General features: G+C 39.8%; 2 protein-coding genes across 5 annotated transcripts in view; both read left to right on the forward strand.

Annotated features, from left to right (window-relative positions):
• pde4a (phosphodiesterase 4A, cAMP-specific) overlaps positions 1 to 15233 on the forward strand; it is a 39400-nt gene extending 24167 nt beyond the window's left edge. For 2 of the 3 annotated variants that reach the window (XM_034894197.1, XM_034894198.1), the window contains exons 2-15: positions 134 to 319; positions 771 to 807; positions 958 to 1028; positions 1831 to 1880; positions 3057 to 3169; positions 8446 to 8539; positions 8628 to 8791; positions 9438 to 9536; positions 9635 to 9799; positions 9948 to 10047; positions 11248 to 11402; positions 11522 to 11644; positions 14212 to 14394; positions 14608 to 15233. In XM_034894197.1, coding sequence (XP_034750088.1) covers positions 134 to 319; positions 771 to 807; positions 958 to 1028; positions 1831 to 1880; positions 3057 to 3169; positions 8446 to 8539; positions 8628 to 8791; positions 9438 to 9536; positions 9635 to 9799; positions 9948 to 10047; positions 11248 to 11402; positions 11522 to 11644; positions 14212 to 14394; positions 14608 to 15126 — 2059 coding nt within the window. In that variant the 3' untranslated portion in view covers positions 15127 to 15233. Of the gene's footprint in view, positions 1 to 133; positions 320 to 770; positions 808 to 957; positions 1029 to 1830; positions 1881 to 3056; positions 3170 to 4484; positions 6041 to 8445; positions 8540 to 8627; positions 8792 to 9437; positions 9537 to 9634; positions 9800 to 9947; positions 10048 to 11247; positions 11403 to 11521; positions 11645 to 14211; positions 14395 to 14607 lie in introns of those variants that run through there. The other variant, XM_034894199.1, reaches the window with a different exon arrangement.
• Positions 5909 to 27064, forward strand: prkcsh (protein kinase C substrate 80K-H). 2 transcript variants are annotated; one of them, XM_034894205.1, is made up of 18 exons: positions 5909 to 5921; positions 19553 to 19684; positions 19832 to 19948; positions 21586 to 21681; positions 21768 to 21825; positions 22598 to 22715; positions 23177 to 23306; positions 23555 to 23639; positions 24013 to 24091; positions 24417 to 24500; positions 24583 to 24735; positions 24823 to 24916; positions 25173 to 25242; positions 25395 to 25484; positions 25582 to 25656; positions 25757 to 25856; positions 25940 to 26099; positions 26849 to 27064. In XM_034894205.1, the coding sequence occupies exons 2-17, from the start codon at positions 19585 to 19587 to the stop codon at positions 26084 to 26086; spliced, it is 1596 nt and encodes a 531-aa protein (XP_034750096.1). In that variant the 5' UTR covers positions 5909 to 5921; positions 19553 to 19584; the 3' UTR covers positions 26087 to 26099; positions 26849 to 27064. The 2 variants fall into 2 exon arrangements, with proteins under 2 accessions (XP_034750096.1, XP_034750095.1); XM_034894204.1 differs by lacking the exon at positions 5909 to 5921 and adding an exon at positions 19079 to 19143 and having other exon boundaries at positions 19514 to 19684.
• The last annotated feature ends 43 nt before the right edge of the window (positions 27065 to 27107 follow it).

Below are 27107 nucleotides of genomic sequence, written 5' to 3' on the forward strand. Positions count from 1 at the left end.
GACTCTTTGGCTTGGGTTTGGATGTTAAGGCTCATCTTGTCTGTGAGATAAAAGAAGCAGCTGCAAAACAAACAGAAATGTAGCTAACAAATGTAAAAAAGCAATTTCCTTCCTGTCCTCTCAAACTATTCAGCTTCGATTCTGAGAATGGTCCCTCGCCAGGCCGCAGTCCCATGGATTCGCAGGCGAGTCCTGGGTTGGTGCTCCACCCTTCTTTCCCCCAGAGCCAGCGCAGGGAGTCCTTCCTGTACCGCTCAGACTCAGACTACGACACGTCCCCCAAAACCATGTCACGCAACTCCTCCATCAACAGTGAGGGGTAAGCATGAGGCCATCATCCTGAATCCATCCTGTAGCAGAACATAAAACAGCATTTAAAAATGTTTCTTAAACCTGCAGTGACCATGCATGCACACACATATACACACACACACACACACACACACACACAGTAACTGCACATTATACCGATCAACACATTAAAATTATGCAATGATTATGCTAATAATATCCTGATGAATCCTTTTAACATTAATTGTTGTTCTCTGTTTCCCGGCTTGTTTTTCAGTAAGTTTAGCACAGACAAAACCTTCCATTGGTGTTTCTCAGAACTAGTCGTCTGTTAAGATCAACATAGGTCATTATAAACATCTAGCTCACAGATACAGCCTCTCATACAAACACTGCTTGTGTACCGAGTGCCTCAGCTGCCAAAACCCCTCACATTCATCTCATTCGGCTGTTTTCTGTTTTCATCTTCTGTCCTGCAGGCACGCCGAAGACATGATCGTAACCCCTTTTGCTCAGGTATGTTTTCCTTGTGCTACTTTTCTGACATGTTGTAATTGCTGTAAATGACTAGAAAAGGTGATTAATTAGTGCAGTGAACTTGTCCCCCTCCCTCCTGTTCCCTCCCTCCTCCTCCTCTCCCTCCTACGCTGTCCATCCATCCCCCAGGTGTTGGCCAGCCTACGAACTGTAAGAAGCAACTTCACCATCCTCGCCAATGTCACAACACCCACTAACAAGTCAGTATCATGCTGTCAAACACCCCGTCCCTCCACTTCCACTCGTCACGACTGTCTGCTTAGTTTGCAGTGTGTGTTTTTGCTAAGGTCTCCTTGCTCCCGTGGGGAAACACTTTTGTCATCATGATTAAACCAGTTTGTGATTGTCAAGCTGTGCTCAAGGAAAATATGATCTGCATTGTTTGGCATCTCTCCAATTCGTTGGCTGAGGACTGAGTGCAGAGAACATCATGCCTCAGATGTGTGTCCCTGACTCTGTCTCTATACTGAGACGATGGAGACGGTCAATAACACTAAAATTATTCTTTGTTGTAATGCAGCAGATAGAATGAGCTTAAATTGACATGCTTTTAGCACCATGTCAATATGATATATAAAGCAATGCACCACAGAATTATCAGCATCTATAATTATTCAGTGTTGTGCCCTGAAAATGCCTTCCTTACTACACAATTATGAATCCACGAAGGCTTCTTGAAAAGAGAGCAGAGCTAAGGCTTTGTCTTTGACTATTTTTAGATACTTGAATATTTTAAATGAAACAAGGGTATTTTTATGCATTTTTAACAATTCCCACATTGCAGTTTTATTCAATATTAGAATAATTGTGACATGCAGTTTCCATTGGTCTCTTTTTACGGACATATAAATGAATGACATACTGTACATAAAAATATGTATTCCCCCTCTGTGAGCCATGCCTTTTGTTGCCTCATCCTGTAATGCTGAATGTGTGTTCAACCACAGCAGGGGGAAGCAGCGTGTGGTTCTCACTCTGATGTAATGATGTGTTTGTCCACAGGAGGTCACCAGTGACAAGCCAACCCACTGTTCCTCAAGCTACACTCTCTGGTATGTCCTCAGCTAATTAAAACTCTTAGTCCAAAGAGTCCCACAGTCCCCTTACACGGCTGTATGGACATACTAAGGCTGTAGAACACTACGGAACATCATGTGGCTATTATGGCTGATTTTTTTAAGTTAACTGTGCTACATACAGTAGGTTACATTTAATGCGATTGTATAGTTCTTATATTACTCAACATATGATGCTAAAGCTACTAAAGATATTCGTGTTAAAAGTATACCCAAAGCCGATGCTGCGAGAGTCGAATTCCTTTTTACTCCTAGATCTATGAAGGACATGTATGCAAAGCTTCATTTGATGCTTCAAGTGTAACATGTCTGACATGAATATTTGCGTTTAGTTTTAACTAAACAATTAATATTAGAGATCACATTAAAATCACAGAATCTGTCCAATTGGTATGTGTGCATGCATTATATAGATATTTTTTACTATAAGCTGATTTCAAATTGAGCCCTGTTTTGTTTATACAAAGCACAATCAGTGTGCAGACATCTTTATTTCCTGGATGCTATTTCCCCAAGTGATTTCTGTTTTTATAAAATAAAGTTTAAAAAATAAATAAAGGGAGTATTTAAGAATGAGAAATACATCAGTTTTTAAATATTTCTGATATTTTAATATCAGAATTAATTAAAAACTTAAATTTAGTCATCTAATTTTGTATGTATGTTAAAATGACCTGTACTTTTTATGTAACTCATAGCTAATCATAATTAAAATATAGGTCCACTTTACAGTGTTAATACATGTTACTGATAGGAAATCAATTCTACAGTCCTAGAAAACACAAATAACCTATGATTGTTGTCTAGTGGGAATACACACATTTAGACCTGTCAATCAAGTTTAGACTGATATGTTTTGAATCTGTGTTCAGCTGATCATAATTTAAAATATTTACCTGTTTTACTCTGCTTACAAACATACTGATTAAAAAACAATGTAACCACATAAGAAAACACAAATAATTTCACTTGTTGTCAAGTTTTATTTTTACACATTTGCATTACTAGTTGAAGTATGTAAATGCATACACATTTTTTATAATTTGTGTCCACTAACTTACCGAACTACAGGGCCTTTACAGCCACAGGTCATTTTAAATAAAGGATATTCTATCAGGTCATCACTGTTTGTACATTGTCTGTCCTACCCAGAGGAGACATACCAGCAGATGGCCCGGGAGACTCTGGATGAACTGGACTGGTGTCTGGACCAGTTGGAGACCATTCAGACCCACCGCTCAGTCAGCGAGATGGCCTCCAACAAGGTGCACACCTGTCCACACACACCATGTTCACTTTCACTGTCCGTTGGCATCAACATTAACTCAGTACTCTGCCAAGCTTTTTGAGGAACAATGTATAAACTGTGCATTTCGTGGTTCACAAGGACTATTAATCACTTCATAAGAACTGATTACTATTGAGTTGCAGCTGTATCACTCAGTGTATAAAAACTGTTAAGGCTAACCTTCTGTTCAAGCTTCCATTCTACAATTAAATACAAACGATGCAGCTCCACCAAGGTCAATTATTGAAATTAATTGAAAACAACAACAACGTGCAGGAGTAGTTTGCTAAACTAACTCATTAAAAATACTTTTAAGAACACTGCATTTGGTTGTAAAATGCTTCTAAACGTGTCTTGTCCAGCCTCCCCTATCACCCATCACATTGAAGCTTCACACATTTTGCTTAAATATTGTTTGGAACTTATCATCGGTGAAGTAATCATGCGGCTTTTTCTACTGTTCATAGCTTCAATTTGGAAATAGGTCTTCATTAGAAGTAGTAATTCTAGAAACTATTTGTTTCCTGGGTTTATTTGCAATCCTGTGGTTGTAATTGTATTGATAAATAATTAAATGAATTCAAGCATCTTTGGGCTTTAAGACATTTGTTAGACTAAACACACTGAGTATGTCTACGTAAGCTTGTGTGTTTGCAGGTTGCATTCAATTTTGATGTGCAATTTGTATTACCAGGTCTACATGCTTGATATATGCAGACTTCTTAGCTGTGCATTTGTAGCCTATTTGTGGGGACACGGGGACAGAAAGATTGAGGAAACGGAAGACGGTCTGTGGGTACGGAGAACATGAGAGGGAGGGGGAATGGGCCTTGATGCTGATGTCTCTGCTGTAACCTTGGCTATGGGTTGCTATCGAACAGCAGCAGGGTCTGCCCTTCCCTTTTACTCATTGGCTTGCCACTCTGACCACAAGCCATGTGGTTAAGGCAAGAACCAATGAAATAGAGGTGATGCTCGTTTAATAGTGTTCTGTCTTAAAGAGACAGCATCGTGTGCATGGTTTGTTTCATTCCACATAGTCTTCCCATGTTGCACGTCACTATTAATGAATGGCATGGTTCCTAATGTTTAGAATCAGTTAGGCTTATAATGAAAGGATTGAGGGAGAGACACCAGGAGAGTGCTTAAAGCACATCTTGTATGTGTGTGCATACAGTTTCTTGGGGTAAACAGTGTCTCTGTGAATATGTAACTTCCTTTTCAGAGCTGCAACTAAGTCACAGAAATCCTCCGGCCTGTGCCAACATGGAGGTACACATGAATATTCCCACTCAGTCTCTCACTTTCGCACACAGACTTGCACACACACATATTTTCGACAGACGTACATGCTGCTTTATCGCACATGCGCACTCAGGCTGAGAGCAGAAGCAAGCACAGACACACACACATCCATGCGCCTGCAGCCACACTGCCTGATTAGCTTGCGAGAGCTGTCTACAGCATCCAGGGAAATGGCGCAAGAGGCAGAGCATTGGAGGAGGAACGGCAGCCCAAAGCAGCAGGATTAGACCTCTGGCAATTTGGCCAGATGAGGCATGGATTGACACGCAGCAGGGGACTGGGATACGGAACTATCAGGAAGCAGCTTGACTGACTGTGGACTGACTGTGTGTTGCTGGGATCTGTGTGAGACGGCACAGGCGGGCTGATGCACCGGTAGGACTGGGCCGGGCCTTTGGATCTGTACCGTGGGGGAGGGGCAGTCGACGCAGGGAGAGGGAGTCTGTTTTTCCAGACCACAGCTCTGGTGTGATTCTTCAACCTGGCCGTCAGCTTCAGGCCTGCCTGCATCCCTCTCAGTCTCTTTCTCTCTCTCTCCCTCTCTCATCCTCTTCCTCCTTGTTTTACTCTTGCTTTTGTTTCTCCCTCATTCCTTTCCCGATGTTCCTGCTGTCATCCTTACTCTTTACCTCCATCATTGCTTCTATGGTCATCTCTCCATCCTGCCGTCTTAATCACTCCATCCCTCTCCCCTCCTTCATCTAAATCTTTTATTACTGTTTGTCAAGAAGCTCAGCTCTCCCACATCATTGTTATTTGTTTACATCTCTCACATTCCCACTGCTCTCCTCCATCGGCTCTTCTCTGTGCCCTTCAGACGGCCCCTCGCTCCCTCTCTTTTCCCGTCCATCTTCCCTCTTTCGGCTCCCATCCACCTCTACCCTGCAGTGACAGTAGATTTGGGTCAGTCTGCTCAGCAAATGGGATGAGATGTAGTCTCTACAGCAGCCGGATCCAGGGGGCTCCTGGTCTGCCCATCAGGGGGACCCTCATCTTCGGACCACACTGAGGCTGGAGCCTGACTCTGGACTGACTGGGGGGCCTGCTTTGGGGTGCTGCATGTAGGCAAAGACAGTCTGCACCAGCGGCCCCTACCCTCACCCCCTTCCCCGTTCCTTCGACCCCTCTCGGGGCAGCCGTCACTCTGGAGTGTCCCGGCTTGACTGGCTGTGGCATCTCCTCACACAACCTGACGACGCCCTCATGCCACTGGGGCCCCCGCAGCGCCCCTACTCCACTCCACTACCGCACATCCTGCCTGTGCCATCGGCCCAAACCCCCTGTCACCCTCAACATGGGTGTGGTAGAGGCCATTGAGCCAGTGCCATCCCCCTGCCCCTCGCCTGTACCAGGGGGCTACAGGCTGCCCCACTCCTCCAGCTACAGCCCCCTGCAGGGGAGGGCAGGGGCAGAGCTGGATCTTGGTGCGGCTGCTGGAGGGGTTCTGGAGGGGAGTGGGACGACGGCGGAGCGCAGGACACCTTTTGTGGACCTATTCTGTGAGACCTGCTCCAGGCCCTGGCTCATTGGCTGGTGGGACCAGGTAGGGCTCGGAGAGCTGGCAAAGGGAAAACAAGGCCTGGCAATGGCCATCTTGGATAGATGTTGTGAACTCTCCAAGTGTTACATCTAAGCATGCATTAACAACTCTATTTGCTTACTCCATGCTCCTATTCTTTGTTTTTTAAACCAGCAGTTATGGTTTAAAAATATGTGAATTTTATGTGTTTATATAGGAGTATCTTACATGGTGGTACGTAGGGACATTATATACTGAATTTATGTGGAGAAGGAAGGTTCTGTGGGTCTGACAATGGCTTTGTGAATAACTGTAAGGCAGTGTGTTTCTTTACATTTCATTTATGATCCACTGAAAAGGAACAGGGATAAAGTCAGAAAGTTTAATAACTCTGCTGTGTTCCTGCATTGCAGCAGCATTGTAAACAAAAAGACAATTTTACTCTGATTCTTCATCCTTGTATATCTGGTCTACATTTCTGTCCTTTGAGAATACACCGAGCTGCTTCAAATCTTAGAAATAGCTTGGGGACTTTGTGATAAGTAGTCTAGCCGTCTTTACTGCAGGTACATTGCAGAGTCACATAATGCCCATTTCCATCCTCCACACCTGCGTCCCATATCCCTCTGTGTCTCTCTCCTGCTACCCTGAGGCGGGCCTCAATACAGACTCATAGAAGCCAAACGTATTGTCAGTGAAGGACAATGCTTATTGTGTTAAGACTCTTTAATTGTGCCAACATGTTACATACATAAAAAAATGTATGAAGTTAAGACATTGTTTTAATAATGTCAGGTTTGTATTAGATGCGTTATAGCACTGTGTTATCAAAACAAATTCTGGCTTTTATTTTTATTGCTTTGTTGAAAGACATTGTGCACATTAGGAAACATGAGTTTCTTCTCTGTTGATATTTTTACAGTCTGAGTCAAACGGTACAGGTTTTAGGTCAGAGAAGGGTCACATTTACCACGTGTGTTTTTTGGTTATTGTTGTTCTTAATCACGTACAGTAAGAAAAAATAAAGCCCTCCTGGGTCCCTCACATATGCGTGTGTATACGGGTTTGTGTGTGTGTGCGTGTGTGTGTGTGTGTGTGTGTGTGTGTGTGTGTGTGTGTATTGGTGGTCATGTCTGCGCAGCGTTTGCATGTTTGCCTCATTAGTCAGTGTCAGAGGAAGAGTGTTGTTTGTCCTGGCACTTGGACTGGCACTGTGGAAGTGTTGGTTGGCAGCTATGACTCAGCAGTACAGCATTAGGGAAGGAAAGAACGAGAGAAAGCGAGAAATAGAGGAGGAGGTTTGAGCTAAGCCAGTTGCCTAAGTTTGCCACAGGGTTTGACTTGCTTCCCTGGCTGATGGCTGATTCTGCCCAACTGCTTGAATGATTTAGCTGTCAGAGTATACCTATTTGCTTGGCCTAACATGTAATGAGCGTAAGGCTGGGTGGGATGGGTGGAAAAAGAGAGATAACTGAGATGGAAAAAGTGAAAGATGGAGGGAATGCTTGTGGGAAATAGCAGGAAGACAAAGTGGAGCCTGTGATGGAGGAGGGTTTTGGGACTCAAGGGCAGTAGTGGAGAGTGTTGTTTACCTGTAGAGGGAGGGAGGAGCAGATTTAAGGAATAAAGAGGTGCGGAGAGGAAAACAGTTGAGGAGCTCAGGGGTGACCTTGGTAAAGGTTAGAGACACCTGCCTACTCCCTCAGTTTGTCACCCAAGCAGCCACCGCTCTCACATCAAGCTGAAGGACTGACTGTGATGAGGCAGTTGCCACGGCAACCACTTTCGTTACCGTGGCAACTGTTAGGTGTGAAAGATCAGTTGGTAGGACACAGACCAAAGGGGACTTGTAGGTATCGTATTGTGCCATAACATGACTTGCACGACAGGTAACTACCAAACACCACCTTTATCTATAGAAATAAAATAAGCACAAGCTCAAGCTGAGATAATATTCACTATTTAATGTCTTCAGCGACAATGTATTTGTTTATTGTGCCTGTACTGTGAGGACCTGCAGACAAGTTGTTCATGATTGCCACTGTAGATGTCTGGAGAAGAATATGTATTAAAATGCCACATTGCTGCAGCATATAAATACATGGCAATCAAAATGCAAGCACACTGATATATGGGTTTTGAACAGTATGTTCTCAAAAGAGGAGGCATGATTCATCATTGATTTTCTCACCCTTTAGTGAATTAAGCCAGAATGAAGGTGATCATTTATTGTTTAATATCGGACTGCTGGACTAACGCTTTGTTGGAATGTATCAGTACAAATGAAATCTAAAGGTCAATGGTAATAATTCTGAGGGTTTACGAATTTGCAAGTCTCTACATTGTTGGATATGTCAATAACCCTTTATACTACTTTGTAAGTACTGTTCAAATCACTCACTTCCTGTGTCTGTCTGTCCTTCCCTCAGTTCAAGAGGATGTTGAACAGGGAGCTGTCCCATTTGTCAGAGATGAGTCGCTCAGGGAACCAGGTGTCAGAATACATCTCCACTACCTTTCTAGGTAAAACATCCATTTGTTACCAACCTCAATAGCAAGTGCTTTATAGCTTTGACCCATCCTGGCTGACTTCTGCCCCCCCCCCCCCCAGATAAGCAGAATGATGTGGAGATCCCATCCCCAACTTTGAGGGAGAGGGAGAAGCCCATGTGTCACATTAGCGGTGTGAAGAAGCTCACACACAGTTCCAGCCTTTCAAACTCCACCATGCCTCGGTTCGGCGTGAAGACTGAACATGAGGATGCGTTAGCCAGGGTAAATACATCATTAACTTACTGTGTTTTTATTGGGTTCATGATTTATGTTTTTATGTTGCTGTGTGACCATAAAGATCTGATCTGAACTAAATGGATGGAAAAAAGCAGCTGGGAAGCAAGTGATTGCATAGACACGCACAAACAAAACCGCACAGGAGATAACAAAAGAAGGAAAACAGACATGTATTTCCTGTCACTCTTCTCTACATATTCCTCTTTATGTACATATAAGTTGTTATGCCCACATGCATTTCAATTCACAGCTTTCTTTGACCATCTGTATACCTGATTATGTGAACAGTTAAAGGGAAAATGCACATGATGTGACATGATCACAACTGAAAAGGAATGTAAACGCAGAAGATGTTTTCACAACTTAAAACATAACCTGTGAACATCTTTTTGGCATTGGTCCATCAGAGTCAGTGCAAGTGCTTTTTTATTTCTCAATGTGGAAAAAAGTTTTGAAGTAGAGGAGAAACCAATGCCAACACAAAGACATGTGGCATCTTTCATGTAACCTAATTGTAATCTAATTAAAGAACAGACAACTGTAGTATCATGCACCTTTGTGGGTGGATTTAGATGGAAAACTGCTAGATTGTTGTACTGATGTGTGTTAATGTGATCTGTTGTGCCTTTAGGAACTGAACGACTTGAACATATGGGGCCTTAATATCTTTAGTGTGGCAGAGTTCTCTAATAACCGACCCCTCAGCTGCATAATGTTTGCCATCTTCCAGGTGAGAGACAGGATGACTGAGCTTTAACAAACAATGACTTATATAGTTTATCATGTAGCATTACTTATCTGCGACTATGGTGATCCCTGTGGCTGTAGGAAAGAGATCTACTGAAGACCTTTCGGATCCCTGTGGATACATTTGTCACCTATGTAATGACCCTGGAGGACCACTACCATGCCAATGTGGCCTACCATAACAGCCTCCATGCTGCAGATGTCACTCAGTCTACTCATGTACTGCTATCCACACCGGCTTTAGATGTAAATACCTTTACTCGTCAATACTGCCAATACACATCTAACTGCAAAGACTTTTAGAAATATAAGGCCATCTATACAGAATATAGTAGTCATAGGTAATTTATAAACAGCATTAACTGCTTATTTTTCTGTCTTATTTCTCTGACAGGCTGTGTTCACTGATTTAGAGATACTAGCTGCGTTATTTGCTGCTGCCATCCATGATGTGGACCATCCAGGAGTGTCCAACCAATTCCTCATAAACACAAGTAAGTTGAAATGAGATTAAGAGATGACACACAAACATATAAATTATACAAAATATATAAAATACAACGGGAAAAACAAAGGACATCGTGATGGCAAGGACAAACAAAAAGCTACTTTTAGTTCAGGATTGAATACCCCTGATACGTGTTATATAACCAAAATTAGTAAGTCCTAACAAAGGAAGGCAAGCTATAAAAGAACTAGTGTACTAGTGACAGGTCTTGTCGTTTGCCAACTTTGTAAAAGTCTTTTTTTAGAAAAGAAGCACATAGCTAAGATCCAATTTGTAAGAATTAGATGAGGACACTAGAGCTGCAAAGATTATTCGATTAATCGACTATAAATAAATCGCCATCTATTTTTGATAAATGATCGGTTTCAGAAATTCTGATTCCAGTTTCTTAACTGCGAATATTTTCTAGTTTCTGCACTTCTCTATGACCATAAACTGAATATCTTTGAGTTGTGAACAAAAGAAGACATTTGAAGATGTCATTTTGGGCTTTGGAAAACAGTGATCGGCATGATTCACCATTTTCTGAAATTTTATAGACAGAGCCACTTATTGATTAATCAAGAAGATAAGTGGCAGATGGTTCGACATTGAAAATAATCGTTAGTTCAAGCCTTAGTGGCCACTTTTCTGGGTCTTCTAATCTGATAATACCTAGCATTAAATTTCTTTTGATCCAGTAAAGGTAAATATTGCTTTTAAACTCTTATTTCAAAAACATTTCAAACATTTTGAATGTTTTGTTTCAATTTTCTCATGATAAAATGTGTATGTCTTCTCAACCAAATTATAACTCATCATTATGTTGCAAAGCATTGAGAAATACATTTAAAGACATATCTGTGTAGTAATTTAAGTTATATTCCTGTTGTGTATAATACACTCACTTTAGTTGAAAATCTCCTATATTTTTTACCTTTGGTACTGCAGTCATCCTCAGTTTGCATGTTGTTTTTAGTACATTAATCTGTTTCGTCTTTACACTGTGTGCTTTTTGTTGTTCTAAATGGAGATAATTGTATTTAAAGTTTTATTTGCACTGTGCTTCTTCCTTAAATCAAATAAGCTGTTGTACATTTTGACAAAATGCCATCACAGTCTGATCCTAACACTGATGTTAGGAACGTGGTGATGCAAATAATGTGTGTGTTTTTGACTCGTATGTCTTGTATGGTGCTTACCTCAGACTCTGAGCTAGCTCTGATGTACAACGATGAGTCTGTGTTGGAGAACCATCACCTAGCTGTGGGCTTCAAGCTGCTTCACGAAGACAACTGTGACATCTTCCAGAACCTTAGCAAGAGGCAGAGACAGAGCCTGAGGAAACTTGTCATTGATATGGTAAGTGTTGTCAACACACTCATTCTGTATCATGAAGATCTCCCTTGTCTCCTACCTCCTTTCTATTCTCCATCGTTCTATGGTTTTCTCTAATGCATTTATACAAATTTTCTTCCCAGGTTTTGGCAACCGATATGTCTAAACACATGAGTTTGCTGGCAGATCTTAAGACTATGGTGGAAACCAAGAAAGTGACAAGTTCTGGAGTACTGCTGCTTGACCATTACACTGACCGGATACAGGTGAGACCTCATCTCCACTTCATTTACAAGAAACTTAAATTTAGCCATTTAGCAGATGTTCTAGGCCTGTTACAGAAGCACTGAGCACTTACTAAAGGATTGAAATTGAATTCCTTGCCTCAATTTACTTAAAATGTCATGGCATGTAGAGGTAACACTGTGTACATGGACACCACCAGAACTGTGATTTGTCTGTCTGGGCTTTTTTTGTATTTTCTTTGTGCTCCCAATGTTGGTAACGTTTGTTGATAGTTAAGACATGGAGCAGGCCTAAGAAAGGTGATGCAGTCTCTTCTTTAAAACATGTTTTAGTAGCTTGGGCATTGTAAGAGGTAGAGCCATAAGAAGAACCACTGTAGGATCTGGTTTTCGAGGATTGCGTTTATGTGTTTGATGGATAATGTAGGCGCTACTTTATGATGTCAATGATGACAGAGAACTCTGGTGTGGGGCAAGGTTTTACAGACAGGTACCTTAATGGACTGGTTGATGACAGCCTGACATGCATGAATATATTTGACCCGATTTATGTCAAATATTTGTGATACAGTGAATTTGGGTTTTCACTGAGAGGACGATGGAAAGGCAGGAAGAGAAACATGCCAAGTGATCCCAGTGTCTGTATAGCTGTGTTTTCATTACATGGTATGATTCAACTCACTTTTGTTAGTACCAGGTACTTTTTCTTTTCGATTTCCAGTGCAGATAGTACTCCATTGCTACTCCCTCAGATTCTCAGCTGATAGTCACAGCTTTGCTGCGGGAAAATGCCGTTCTTATATCGGCTCTGCTCCCTTGGAACCTTGACCGAGGAAGAACTAAAATAAGTGATTGAGTTGAGATGAGTCGAGTCGAGGCTTACTAAGCAGAATAAGAGTTTTAAGGAGTAGGTTGCTGTTGTCATCTATACTGAGGTCAGGAGGACACTCAGAAACACGGAGGAGTGCAGTGATGGTTTAGTATGCCAGTTTGAATCCTGACTGATTGGGGTAACTAGTGTTTCTATGAGAATTCTTTTATTCAAGAGTTTTGGAAATTATTAAAGAAAAAACACTAGTTTGTTGGGTCTTAGTATTAGATTAAGGAAAAGGTATGCATGAAGACTGAAGAAACTAGGTGACCTGAGGACACACAGCCAAATGTCACTGAAGAATTGATAATTGATATTAAAGGAGGGAGTGAGGAGGATGGGGTTAATAGTGCAGGTAGTTTTTTTACTAAAAGATAAAAGCTTCTGCCCCTTTTGGTTGGAAGAGAAAAGAATGGACCTGGTTTTAATGTCAGTTGTTACTCTCACATAAATCATTAATTAGAAAAGTGTGATGACTAAATAGGTTTTTAAAAGGCTCAGTGTGTTCAGCTCTCAATAGATTTGTAGCTTACTGCTGATTAAGAACCAACATTTTCTTATTTTGCCACTTCATAATAAACACATTTAAATAGTTTAATTGTAAGAAATATGTAGGAAAGTTTCACAGCTTGTGCTTTGACGCTCAGTTTGCCGGCTTACTCTAAACAGCGCTGTGCAGATAGGTATGAGAAAAGAGATAAAACAAAAATATGTAGGCTATAAATTTAATGATTAAATAAGGTAGTGTCTCCAAACTTACCTCAATTATAACTTGTCTCCTGCTAGTTGTATTACAGCACTTTCTTTAAAAAAATAACCATATGCTTATTTTTGAAAATATGTTTGTATCTCTTTTTGGTGTTTGTAGTTTGTAGACGGTCCCAAAGCACTCCTTGCAGTATCCACACAGGAACTAAACACAGCTGAATTAGCAGAACTTTAATGCCTTTCTGTCACATCTACAGCAGTCAGATTCACTGTGTTCACTTGGAAGGAATCACTTCACATGGGTAGGCAGTATTAATGACATTTTGAACATGTTTAGAGTCTAAAAACACATGTAAAATTTGCCCTGTTTAAGCCTGTTGGGTGCTAACGCCAGCAGGAGGATAACACAGTGTAGGCTGCACCGATTGTTTTTCTCGCTTCTGACAGCACTACAAATTCACAAACAACAGAGCTACATGTTGAAATTGACCGGAATTCTCCAATAATGTGGCAAGGCCAATAAAGTTAAACCAGACTGAATACACTAATAAGTGGAGAATTTTAAATATGATGTACTTCATACATTAAGTAGTAGGTGACACAATCGTAACCAGAAAGGGAAAAAGGGCACGCAAAAATGGAAATGTTTGTGTCTTACATACTGCAATTCTGAGCATCTTTCAATAAAAACAATTCTTTGCAAAATGAAATGGAAAAGGGAGGAGCAGGTGCTGTGAAAAGAGGATAAAAATTGAGAAAGCTTTCCAAGTTAATAAGCAGGGGAACTAGATTTTGGAGTTGTAAAAGCAATTAATAGAAGAGGAAAGGAAAGGAGAATAAATGAAAAAAAAAAATGAAAGAGGATAATTAAAAGGCTGGTTGTTCACCACCTCCTTTAAGCTGCTAAAACATTTGTTGGGTGATGACCTCTATGCAAATCTAAATTCAGTGCTTAAAACTTTGCACATACATAATACAGTGTGTTACATGTGTCTGTGTGTTTGTGCAGGTGTTGAGGAACATGGTGCACTGTGCTGACCTGAGTAATCCCACGAAACCCCTGGCTGTGTATCGACAATGGACGGAGAGAATCATGGAGGAGTTCTTCAGGCAGGGAGATAAGGAGAGAGAGCGAGGGATGGAGATCAGTCCCATGTGCGACAAACACACTGCATCTGTGGAAAAGAGCCAGGTAAATGACCAGCCCTGAAATATACAATGCAGGAATATGATCCTGTGCACAACTGTGTTTTAATACTTTAAAAACTGTGAAAAGCACAGTAAGTAAGAGTAATCTGTCATATCTAATCACAGCAGTCATCCTCATACATTTTTAATACGGATTTGTTGGGAAATTACACCCCTGTGATTTAAATGATCCATCATGCTTTCTTTCTGGACGCAGGTGGGCTTTATTGACTATATTGTCCACCCACTGTGGGAGACATGGGGGGACCTTGTGCACCCTGATGCCCAGGACATCTTGGACACTCTGGAGGACAACAGGGACTGGTACCAGAGCACTATCCCCCAAAGCCCCTCACCACCTCCTGTGTGTCAGGATAAGGATCTAAATGCCTGCATGGACAAGTTTCAGTTTGAGCTCACCCTCGAAGACAGCTCTCTGAGAGAACAGGGAGATGAGGGGGACAAGCTTACGCTGAACCATGTGGCACAGGACTGCAGTCAGAGGGAGGAAGATGAGGGTAAAAAAGCGGATGAGGAAGACATAATGGTAGAGGAGGAAAATGAGGACATAATAGAAGAGGAAGATGAGGTGGCAATGGAGGAAGAAGAGGTGGAAGAGGAGCAGGAGGAGGAGCTGAAAGCTCAGTTAGAGGTGAGATCTGAAAAGGAGAGACTTTCTGACACAAGTCCTGTAGAGGAGGAGGAAGACTCTTCTTCACAAGCTGAAGATACATGAGTTTTGCCCCCGTATCTCCCTCTTCACTTGCACACATTATCTTGTTCATCCTTTCAATGGCCAAACCAAGAACAAATAAGACTGCAATGACAATACAGACCTTTAAATATATTTTTCAAAAAGGGAATAAATTAGAATCACTTAAAGAGAAGGTAATTACACAGCAACTGTAGATTTGGAGTGGTGACAAGTCCTCCGACTGATTCCACAACGAACTTTAGACTCGAGAGGAATTCAGGAGAGCATGAATGATGGGCAACTGCAGAAAGCGTAGCACTCTGAGACAGGAATGCACACACACAAACACACAAAGTGACACACAAATACACAAAAAGTGACACACACGCACACACGCACGCACGCACACACATACACACACACACACAGTTGGTTTGTATGTGTGCATGTATATGAGGACATCGACTAGTAATGAATCTCTTTGGAAAAAGCCATCTCTTAATGGAGTATTAACTTGTGTTCAGTCAGTATTAGTAATTCATGTTTGTAAGAACCTCAACAGAAATTGTTCTCCTCAGAAAAGCTACACACCCGAGTGACTTTTTTTTCCATTTCTGTCGGAAAGAAAAATAAGAACATCCAGAGTTGGGGGAGGAGAGAGGAAGATATCGAAAGAAAAGAAGATGCTGCGATGAAGGGGCCGCCGGGTCCCTTAACCCCTTTTCCCTTTACGAGGAGAGTGCTACTGGTGCAAGATGGCTCTGTGCCTTTCTGAAACACCAGCTTCCTGAACGGAGCTGTCGTGAAGCAATGCATTGTGGTACAGGAGTGTCTGATTTTGTTATCATTTTTGATTGTCTCTCTTTACTGTTCATGGTATTGTGGTGTGTATATCTCACACGTACAGTTTCTGTGGTGATATGTTTTAAGCTGTAAGTCTTCCTTTGTTGCTCTTCTGGTAATCTAATAACTCAGAAATGTAGACGCAGAGCAATCACAACCACCACCACCACAACCACCAGTGGATTCTTTCCAGCTTAACGGTATGTTTTTTTTCTTATTATAGTGCTTTTTTTAAACTTTCTGAGAATAAGCCATGTAATGCTTTGAAGCATAACTTTTGCCTATTTTCTATTTAACAGTTGCTAAAAATGTTGAAGGGATCCATCATTATTTTATCAGCAAACAACAAATTTCCACTCGCCATCTTACACCCACTTGCACTGCGTGGTTATGTCTCCTCATGAACAATGATTCTCACCAAAGTAAAGGATGAGAAACTTCAGTGGGTGAAGTGATTTGAAGTAACACAGATGAATAAGAAAATCAGGGAGGCAGAATGTCAGTAGAAAGAAGCGTGACTTCAGGTGGTCTGGCAGTCCCTAATCATCCTTGTTAGGTTATGTTATGATGCTTTTTTGCCTTAATGTCAGATGCAGGATTCATACCTGCCAGTATGTAGATGATTTATAAGATATGTAATAGATATCCTAGTAGATTTATATCACTTACGTATGCTTTTTCTGTGAGTATCAGTGTGTCTATACACAATGTATCCAGCATTGCTTTTGGAGGGGAGAAGAGAAACTACTGCTGCCAACTAGTTATTATGTTGTTGCTGTGCTTGGACCAACATAAAGAATGTTTTGTTTTTAAATCAGGATGGAAAAAGGACTATCTTATAGCTACCTGGAGGCATGCAGAGGAAGTAAGAATGGGAGTTAAAAGAATGAATATGGATGCTCTTTGTTTGAATCTAACCAGATATTGATTTGTTGACATGATGGAGTTGATGCGTGTATTTGTTTGCGGGACTTATCGTGTGGTCATGAGTAAGTGAGTGAGTGAGTAACAGAAACAGAGGGTATGTGCTAAAGCTGTTGTCATATGTGTCACTGGTCTCACACTGGCATCACCACATGTTGTTGACTGCTGTTCAGAATTTTGATCAGCACAGCTTAAATAGGTCACAGTTTGTTTAGGTGTTTGTTTTTCACAGGGTAAAAAAATTAAAAAACAACATGAGTGTGGTTCTTTTGAAGGGTAAGAGCAAGTTTCTGCAGGTCAGTAACTGAGCTTATCTGAAGACACCACAGCTCGGTGCAACACAAGCCTGTGTGTTTGACCTGCTCTGTCGCAAGATGGAGCAGAGCTGCCAGGCCACCACACAGGCTTCCATCTCGTGGAATGGGAATCCAGGATTACTATTGCAGTGATTTAAATAAAAAGATTCCCATTTGCATCGGCATTTTTACTTTAAATATGTTGCTTTGTTTTTGTGGCTTCTTCTTATGTCATAAGCTATAAAAACGTTAATATTTACTTGCCATACAAACACGATACTGTAGCAATTGTTTCTTAAAAGAAAATTATTCAATTGATTGATTGCTGCCATTCTTTTTAAATGATGAAAAGAAAACCATGGGTAGTGTTTTCTTTGAACAGTTTGTGTATAGTTTATTTTTATATCATTCTGGTGGATGGTCTGGAAAATGAATCACGTGTTGATGATATAGCTATAAGCATTACCATTCTTGTATATACTGTAATATTGGATTGTAAATTATAAATTTATCCAAGTCATAATGGTTGACAAAAAAACACTTAAGGTTGTTAAGTGAACCACTAAAACACTGCAGGCCACATCATCACCTTTTCATTTTCTGGTTATGTTTTACACTTGTGCTAACATTTTTTTAATTGTCCACATCTATTAAAATCAACTATATTTGTACCAGCACTTTATTTCGCCAGGTTTTAAGGCAGACAGTGTGTTTCAGGTAGTGTACAGTCTGTGCTGGTGGTTTGGTCATTGGCAGTCACCTGTTGATTATATTCCATTGGGCCAAATCCCAAACCCTCATCGTGCAGTAGTCAATGTTAACCCCTTTTCCAGAAACATAATCAAACAAACTAGTCATTCTCTATTAATAGTCAATGTGAGATTGAACTAATTTGACTGATAAAGTCAAATGTAAGCTGATGTAGTCACATAGGGGGTGACATTTTCAAAGGAAATAAATGTGTCCTTATCTAACTTGACCATTTCTAGTACTATCACCACCATCATTTGTTAGTAACTTTGGTCCCCATCTGGGTTGCTGTCACTTTGTTGCAGACTGACTCCCTCTGTGAATAACTCTCTGGGCTTTAATTCATGTGTTTATTCACAAGTGAGAAAGATTATTCAAGGGAAAAAACAACATGAAATGATTGTAATATTTGTAAATGATCTTGCTGTAATGTGTCAAATGTGTCCAAGTTATTTTTTATTATATTATTTTTATGAAAGTTTTTTCCTCTTAACAGAGCTGATGTTTCATTTTGTTAATAAATGCATTTAATAAGCAAACATCTATATATAAAATAATATTATAGTATATCAGTATATTTTTCTTTTATTTCACTGTTCGGTACTGTAAAGTGTGTTAAAAATACAAATAAAGTAAGATTTTTATATTAAATGCAATACAGTTGTCATGTTTGCGGTTATTACAGTTTCCTTGTCCACTGCGGTTTGTTAGCAAATCAAGTGTCAGCATTATTGTTTGTATGTGTTGTATTGTCATTTATCCAGGGACTGGTAGCCTAATCTTATTTTTGTAGCATGACCAGCAAGACTTTAATATTAACTGGATGTTGCAGGTAATGTCCCTTGACTGTTAACAAAACAATTGTACTAGTTTTTAGATACATTTGAATAATAGTGGTAGTTTTAAAATAATATCTGTCCACTTGAACATTACCTGCTCGTTAACTTTTTTGCCCTTTATGGTGTACGGAAAACGGTGCAAAGAATTATGACTACCTGAACCCATGGCTCCATTGAAGAAAAAAAATGGTTTTGGCATGAGATGGCTGCATCCTCCCCAGAATCCTCTACTTTGGATGGGTGCCAGCATAGACATATCTTTATTATGTCTATGGATGCCAGGGCTCTCCACCAATCACAAAGGCTAAACTAAGCGTCGTCCAATCAGAGTGAGACAAGACAGATTGGAGCGGTGATCTACGCATGCGCTTTGGCACTGACTACGGAACTAGGTGGTGTATTTACTGGTAATACTCATTAGCTAGGTCTAAGAAAACTTTTTATTTGTCTTTACCCAGTTTATTAAAATTATAGTATTGTAATATATGTATGTAGCTGATGTAACAACATATGTACTCTTGGTATATTGTTAATGTATGGGTTGCTTGTAGCAGAGCTTTAGCTAAATTCGCTAGATAGCATTCATTTGTTAGCTTTCGGCTAACGTTACGTTGACAAGACGGTATTGTAGCTACGTTATTGTGTCGAGATAGGCCTAGCTACGTAAGAACCGGCGCAGTTTTGTCAGTGGTGTGTTTTATAACCTCCTTGTCATGGCATTTTAATAGTTGCTACAGAGTGCTTATTGTATTAAACTGCAAATTCTGTGTGATTTAGGCGGTTCCAGGTACAGCTGAATTCTTGCTAGCTACCTAGCTAAATACTGACCCAGTGGAGCCCGCCGTATCATGATGTGCTGTCAGTACATTCTGCTGCTTCTGCTGCTAGGTGTCTCAGGAGGAGTCACAGCCGTGGAAGTCCAACGCCCTCGCGGTGTCCCTTTGTCAAGTAAGCATTACATTTAATTACAACCATAATACAACAGATATATGAGTACAGTTGTATATTTTGCGCAGGGGTGAAAGTTCACTATGAGTTCCTTTAGTTTTAAAGCTGTCATGGCACTGACCCGCTTGTTTTGTTCAACCTCTAAAGAACGGCAGTTTTATGAAGAAGGCAAACCTTTTACTTGCCTGGATGGCTCCCGCAATATTCCCTTTGACAGAGTGAATGATGACTATTGTGACTGTCAAGATGGGTCTGATGAGCCAGGTGCGTATATCCTGCATGCTGGAGACTCCTAGTACTATTTTTCTTCCCCATAATTCACTGAATAAAACAAACTTTTTACTAATAGAGGTGTAGAAGCCCTGCTTTGTCTGTATAATGAATTAATGAACAGTAAACACCAGTCCATAGTGCCTGGGAAATCACTGCTATAATAACCCTATAACATGAAGCATCCACTTTACCAGTAAATTATATATTTCCTAGTTTAAATACTCCTTGCTGTTTAACATGGTAAAATAATCACTCTATATGAATCAAAACAGGTATGAATCGAAACATAATAATAATAATAATAATACATTTTATTTAAAGACGCCTTTCTTGGCACTCAAGGACGCCGCACAGGGAATTCATAAATTAAGAACAGCTATACTATACTATACAACAGCAAAACAAATACTATACAACAGCAAAACAAATACTATACAGCAAAACAAAACCAATACTATACAACATCAACGTATACACTCTATATACTGTCATATTCACCTACCTCATGTATACAAAGCAACTTTTTACAATAATCAGCCATATTCATTCCAGCATCCTTTGCACTCTGCACTACTGTACTGTATTACTCTTTACAAATTTCATTGTGTTGTTTTGTATATATGATACTTATAATATATATACACCCACACTGTATATCTACATAGTCTAAAATGTATAGTAGTTGTTTGTTTACCTTCAGCTTTGCTCTTGTTTTTAGCTATTTCTGTGTATGTATGTTCTGACTAGTGTTGTCAGTTAAACGCATTAACGGCGTTGACGCAAACCCATTTTAATGGCGTCAATTTTTTTTATTACGAGAATAACGTTCTTTTCGGTCTAGCCAACTTTGTAGTTTTGTCTCGCATGCTGTTGTAACAACTAGTATTGTTAGAAAAACTGCAACACCACAACGGATCTAGCTGGACCTAAAACAAATCAACAGGCATGCCAGATGCACGCCGTTTGAGCTTGTGAGCCGTCCAAAGAGTAGTAACGTTAAGTTTTGAGTGGATGGCAATAAGATTCTGAATGGAAAGTTTACTTTTTAAAATGCCAAATGGTTCCATTGACAAGACCAAAGTAATCTGTGTGTTTTGTTGTTGTAAACTGAGCCATCATCGCAGCACGTCTAGTCTGAAATACCACCCGCCCCCTCGTCAAAGTGTTTTTTCACCCTTTTATTGATGGACAATTTTACATTGTGTGAGATTATTTGCTCCAAGTGAGAATGTTAGTGTGAAATTTAACACTACAGTAGGCTATATGGCAATGTTGTTTTCCATATAAGACATTTGGACAAAGTAAGCCAATCCACTTTTCCATGTTAATAACTGCATTAAAATTAGAAAAAATAATTAACCAAAAGAAATCAAGTGACATTCAGTATAGATACAATTGAATGATTAATTGTGAGTTATTTATGACATTAATTGAATTAATCTTGATTTAAATATTTTAATCGTTTCCAAAAACTAGTTTGGAGCAACACATTTATTCAAATTCTTTGTATGTGTACACACACATACTTGGCCATTAAAACTGATTCTGATAATTCTTGCTTTGGAATGTCATGACAATATCCAGCAGCCGTTTTGGATATCTACAGTAATAACACATTTGCATTGCAGGCACTGCTGCTTGTCCCAATGGCAGCTTCCACTGCACTAATGCAGGTTTCCGACCAGGCTTCATCCCTTCCTCTCGCATCAATGACGGAATCTGTGGTATGAGTTTTAAACTTTGCTGACCAATTCTTTTCAGGTGTGTTGTGTGGGCAGAGTTTTGTTAAACGCCTGTGTTTCTTGGACAGACTGCTGTGACACAACAGATGAGTACAACAGCGGTGCTGCCTGTCAGAACACCTGCAGGTGGGAATGTTTTTGGGTTGTAACGCTAATAATTTTAGCATGCTGCATAGTCTAAGCCTAGCTTCTTTATATATCCTGTACATGTGCTTAAATACTCGGGCTGTAACGATACACCAAACTTTGGTTCAATTTGGTTGACGATTTTTGACCCACAATTCGATACAAACCTCAATTCTTTTTTTTGGAGGGGGAGTTACATCCCAGTTTGCAACACAGTAACACAAAAGATATCTTATTTACTGATATTGATTGATTTCAATGATGATCGATCCAACACCAAAGATTCTATTGTACCTTAAACAGACACATCCACAGTTAACCCCCAGCCCTGTCAGCACTCAACTCCGGTGCTCAGGACGCTAACGACCGTTAACTGAACCGTCGGGAAACAGACCCAGGCACCCAAATCAGAACAGCAGCCACTGGTAAAGTTACACCTCCGTTAGCTTTACCGGTGCCCCCTCTCTCGCTTTTAGCCGTCTGTACATTTAGCTAAATTTACCAGACAAAACAGGAATAAGGCAACAAAAGAGCTACTAGTAATTTAAAGATTTGGTAGCACTGGATCTGGACGAGAAGGACAAATCTGGAGTTGGAAAGGGTGTGTCGCGATTCTGCCTTCTCCCACCGCAACACAGAATCATGGAGCTGAGTGTTGCGATTTCGGTTTTATGTTCCATATCGCCACAGCCATATTAAATACACATTTAGTTTCCAGAAAAATGTTGAATGTTTTTTTTTTTGAGTATTTTTTTATATCGTGTGATTACAGGGACTTGGGGCGCAAAGAAAGAGAGAGCCTGCAGAAGATGGCAGAGATTGCTAAGGAGGGCTTTCTGCTTAAACAACAGCTTATCCAGGAGGCCAAGAGGGGCCTAGAGGATAAGAAGGTTTGAATGACAAATCATTTTGTATTTTTTGTGTAATAGTTAAGAGCTCTGAGCCATTGATTATTGCATTATGAAATATGTAGTTATACAGAGATACTGATGATATTGTAGCAATATTGTAGGTTTGACTATATATATAATTTATACAAAATAGTTACACATTGAGACTTTTGATAAATAATCATCAGTGTATATAATAAATAAAAAAATTAAGTTAATTTTGGATTAAAAAAAGATATGTTGTTGTGAGGGTTTAGGTGGCAAATTTGCTATTCTTTCCCGTTTCATTTCATCATTACTGTAGCTAAATATATGACCTGCTGTTGTTGCATCTGACTGTTGTTTTATTTGGAATATAGTATAGTCTGTTAAGAATTTTTTTTGTAAATTGAGTAGAATTTTCAGGTATTGGGTAGATCTTAAATTCCTTATAATTGTATTATTTTGATTTGTCTCAACAGGCCAAATATGCAGAAGTTCAGCTCAGTAAGAATGATTTTGAAAAGAAAGTGGAGGCTCTTAGAACTGTTAAAGAGGCTGCAGAGCAACCAGAGAAAGAGGCCAAAGAACGCCACCTGAAGGCCTGGGAAGGTAAATTAGGATGCAAATGCATATCGCCATCTACTGTTTGTACAGAGCATTACATTACAGATGGTATAGTCTCTCTTATTAATTAATTTTCTTAGCTAGACTAACGTGCCTTGATTAAAAAGAAAAAAGAAATTCACTGATGCAAGACTTTGGGCATGAAGTTAGACATTTTTCAAAACATTTAATAACACTGAATATAATGTGTCATGAGAAGTACTGATAACTCAAAATTAAAATTGTTGTTTCAGATCAAAAGGCTGTTATTCATATGGAGAAGGACAAGGCTAGAAAGGCTGAGGTGTTTCTTGAACTAGATGATGATGCAGATGGCTTGTGAGTATCAGCACCCTCTAAAATGATTAGCACCCATAATGAGGGAAGACAGTGTTGTGAATCTTACCACGGACAACTTTGAAAAGTTAAATACAATAGTGCAAAGAAGAAATGCAGCATTTATAAATCTGGACCTGTAGTTTATTTTGCCTTTTTTGCCTAAGTTGTCTTGTTGCAGAATTAAACCCTGATGGCAATCTATAGAGACCAAATTTCTTTTTCCGAACAAAAAATGTCTGAGAATAGACTAGTTTTTTATGTTCATTCCTTTCAAATTTTTGGTAATCATTAGTGTGGTAGTAACTTAGTGCTTTTGTAGCTGACCTTGTTGTTATCATAACGTCAATGAATGATTTATTTTTGTTTGTTTCAGTGTCTCGGTGACTGAGCTTCTGTCCCACACTGAGCTCGACCCGGATTCAGATGTTTCATTCACAGAAGCAGAGGCTCAGGTAAATGTTTTCTTTTGTATTGTTCCTTATAAAACACTAATATTAAAGGAGCTGTACTCAACATTTAGATCATTAATATAGCAGTGGACACATATTTGCTATGGAAAGTTATAGTGGATTAATTCTCCTGAAAAAAGAATGAAGCAACACATCCTCATACCTAAACGACATTACAGGTAGATTTCTGAAGACTCCCAAAGGATCGTTCTATTTACTGTCACGCTGTGCCGGTTCATGTGGCTGTAATCATACGTTTTATTTAACATAACAAGCACAGTTTAAAACGCAGCATATTGAATGTAAACTTTCTCTTTGGTTTGTGCAGGGACTGTTGGGAGGAGTGGACAAAGTGGACACTGTTGCATTTGAGTCTGTTTGGATTAACATTAAAGAAAAATACATATCAGAGGTAAGAACCTGATGATTATTCCGATAGGTTCCATGTGTGAATAGACTCAGCTCTTCTAAATGTGCAGCTTTCTGTGCATCAGGCCAACGCAGACGGCCCAGCACCAGTGGAGACTCCACCGGCGGAGATAAGGGACAATGAGTCTGAGCAGTACCCTGAAGAGGACATCCCAGATGACGAAGAGGATGATGAGGAAGAGGATGAAGATGATGACCCAGATGATGGGGACTACAAAGTAAGCCCACTGTATTTCTCCATCAACATATGCTGAATGACTCAAGTTTATTTTAGTAAGACACTATTATCTTTGTCCGATATGCAGAGCCCTCCTACGATGCAGACCCAAGAAAAGAAGGATGACGAAGATGAGGGGACTATGCCACCCTACGACCAAGAAACGCAGAACCTTATTGATGGTAAGTGTGCATAAAAGTGAGTGACTCAGCCAGTCCTCAGCTATTAGTGAGTCACTCTGTGAAATAATAACAGAAATAAGCACAAATGTGACTGCATACCTATTAGTTTGAATTTGAATGTGCTAACTTGATAATGAACACTCCTTCTGGTAGTGGAAATAAATAGTAATAAATAACAATGCCAGCACATGTATCCATGGGTTAGGACTGCATTTACTTTGAATGTATATTTATATTGTGTACATTTGATCCCCAGCTGCTCAGAAAGCCAGGGATGCATTTGATGAGGCTGAGAGAGCGCTCCGTGAAGTTGATGATCAGATCAAGTAAGTACTTGGAAAAACACTGGAGGAACAGTAATGCAATCACTGTTTGTAACCACAACTGCAGTTGTATTTTTCAACAGCTACAAAGGATTATTTTGCTGCAGTGTGTTAGTTAAAGAAGGTTACATTTTCAATTTGCTTTCTGTGTGCAGAAACCTGGAGAAGGAAATCTCTTTTGACTTTGGACCCACTGCTGAGTTTGCCTACCTCTATAGCCAGTGTTATGAGTTGACTTCTAGCGAGTATGTGCACACTTCGACTTTTGAAGAAAAGGTCTTGTATTTATTAATTAATATAAGTTCCTACTTCTAATGGACTAAGTTAATGTTTTGGTTTCAGGTACATCTACAGGCTCTGTCCGTTCAACAGAGTATCCCAGAAACCCAAGTATGGTGGATCAGAAACTAACCTTGGGTAAAATTATAGCTGTGTTCTTCTTTTTAGTTTGTGTTTTTTTTTTTTTTTTTATCCATACTTGACTTGTCTCCTACTTTCCATCATTTGCTTTGTGTAGAACATGGGGACAATGGGCAGGTCCAGAGGATAACCCTTACTCTATAATGAAGTATGAACACGGAACAGGGTGCTGGCAAGGCCCTAACAGATCCACCACAGTGAGTCACCGCCAATCAGCCCTAAGCCCAATAATGTTTCTCATTTGACAAAGCACAGAACATTGATATTTTGTGTCCTTCAGATTAAATTAACGTGTGGAAAGGAGACAGTTTTGACATCAACCTCAGAGCCCAGTCGTTGTGAATACCTGATGGAGTTTACCAGCCCTGCTGCCTGCCAGGAGCCCTCAAGCCTGGATTCAGTGCTTCATGGGCACGAAGAGCTCTAAATCCTCTGGATTTGTGAGTAACTTTAAATTTTCTGTGTTTGTTGGCAAACTTTAAAATAAAATGAATGAATTGAGACAATACACTGTATTTTGTATTGGGTACAGTGTGGTCAGCTGCAGGACCATATATTTCCACAGTAGGATCTTAATCTTGGCCCCATTGGCCCAAGATTTTGTAAGAGAGAACAGAACCATTTCTGAATGGTGCTTACTCAAACAAAGTAAAAAAACAACAGACAAAAAAACAATGACAGTCAAAGCAGCATAATGGTAAGGTTTAGCATATCAACAATTTGTTGCGAGGAAAATCCCTTGAGCAGTTACAGCTTCCCTTTAGAAGAAGAGCAAGGCACCAAGAGCAAGGTAATGTTTTTTATTATTGATGGTGATATTGTAGACGGTGTATTGAACAAAGCTGAGCTTTATTATAATGATAGTGTAGATGACGTTCGGTCTGTTTAAGCGTGAAGTGTGAAGGTGAGAGGATCTGGGAACACAGAAGTGTTTTTTTTTTTTAAATATATCTATATCTATTTATAAATGTGTTTTGGACCTAAAACGCAGCACAACCCAAAAGTAATTGCTGACTCCAAGATAACACAATAAGTAAATACATCACTGGTGCTTAGTGCTTGGTCCTTGTAAAAAAAAAACTATCAGGATTAATTGCATCTAAATTGCCCTTACTTTTAAAAAACTTAAATGTCAATTCCTTAAGCAAACAAGCCATTGAAATGAATGTGTATGTCCTCACGTTTGCAGGTTGCTCTTGAGGGACCACAGTCACTGCAGCAACATGAAGTTGCCATGCTGTGAGCGGCACCACCTTGGCGTCAATAAACAATGGAAATTCCAATGAGTAGTTATCTCGTCTACACATCAGATTTTCACTGCTAACTGCTGTTATTTCTCTGATTTATGTCAAATGTATACATTCCATTGTTTTCAAATAAAGTCCATTTTATCATATTCCAAAAACTTTTGTCCATTTTTAACTCTGGTTAAAAACATGTGATTTTAA

This window comes from Etheostoma cragini, chromosome 15, assembly GCF_013103735.1.
Source record: "Etheostoma cragini isolate CJK2018 chromosome 15, CSU_Ecrag_1.0, whole genome shotgun sequence".
NCBI lineage: Eukaryota > Metazoa > Chordata > Actinopteri > Perciformes > Percidae > Etheostoma > Etheostoma cragini.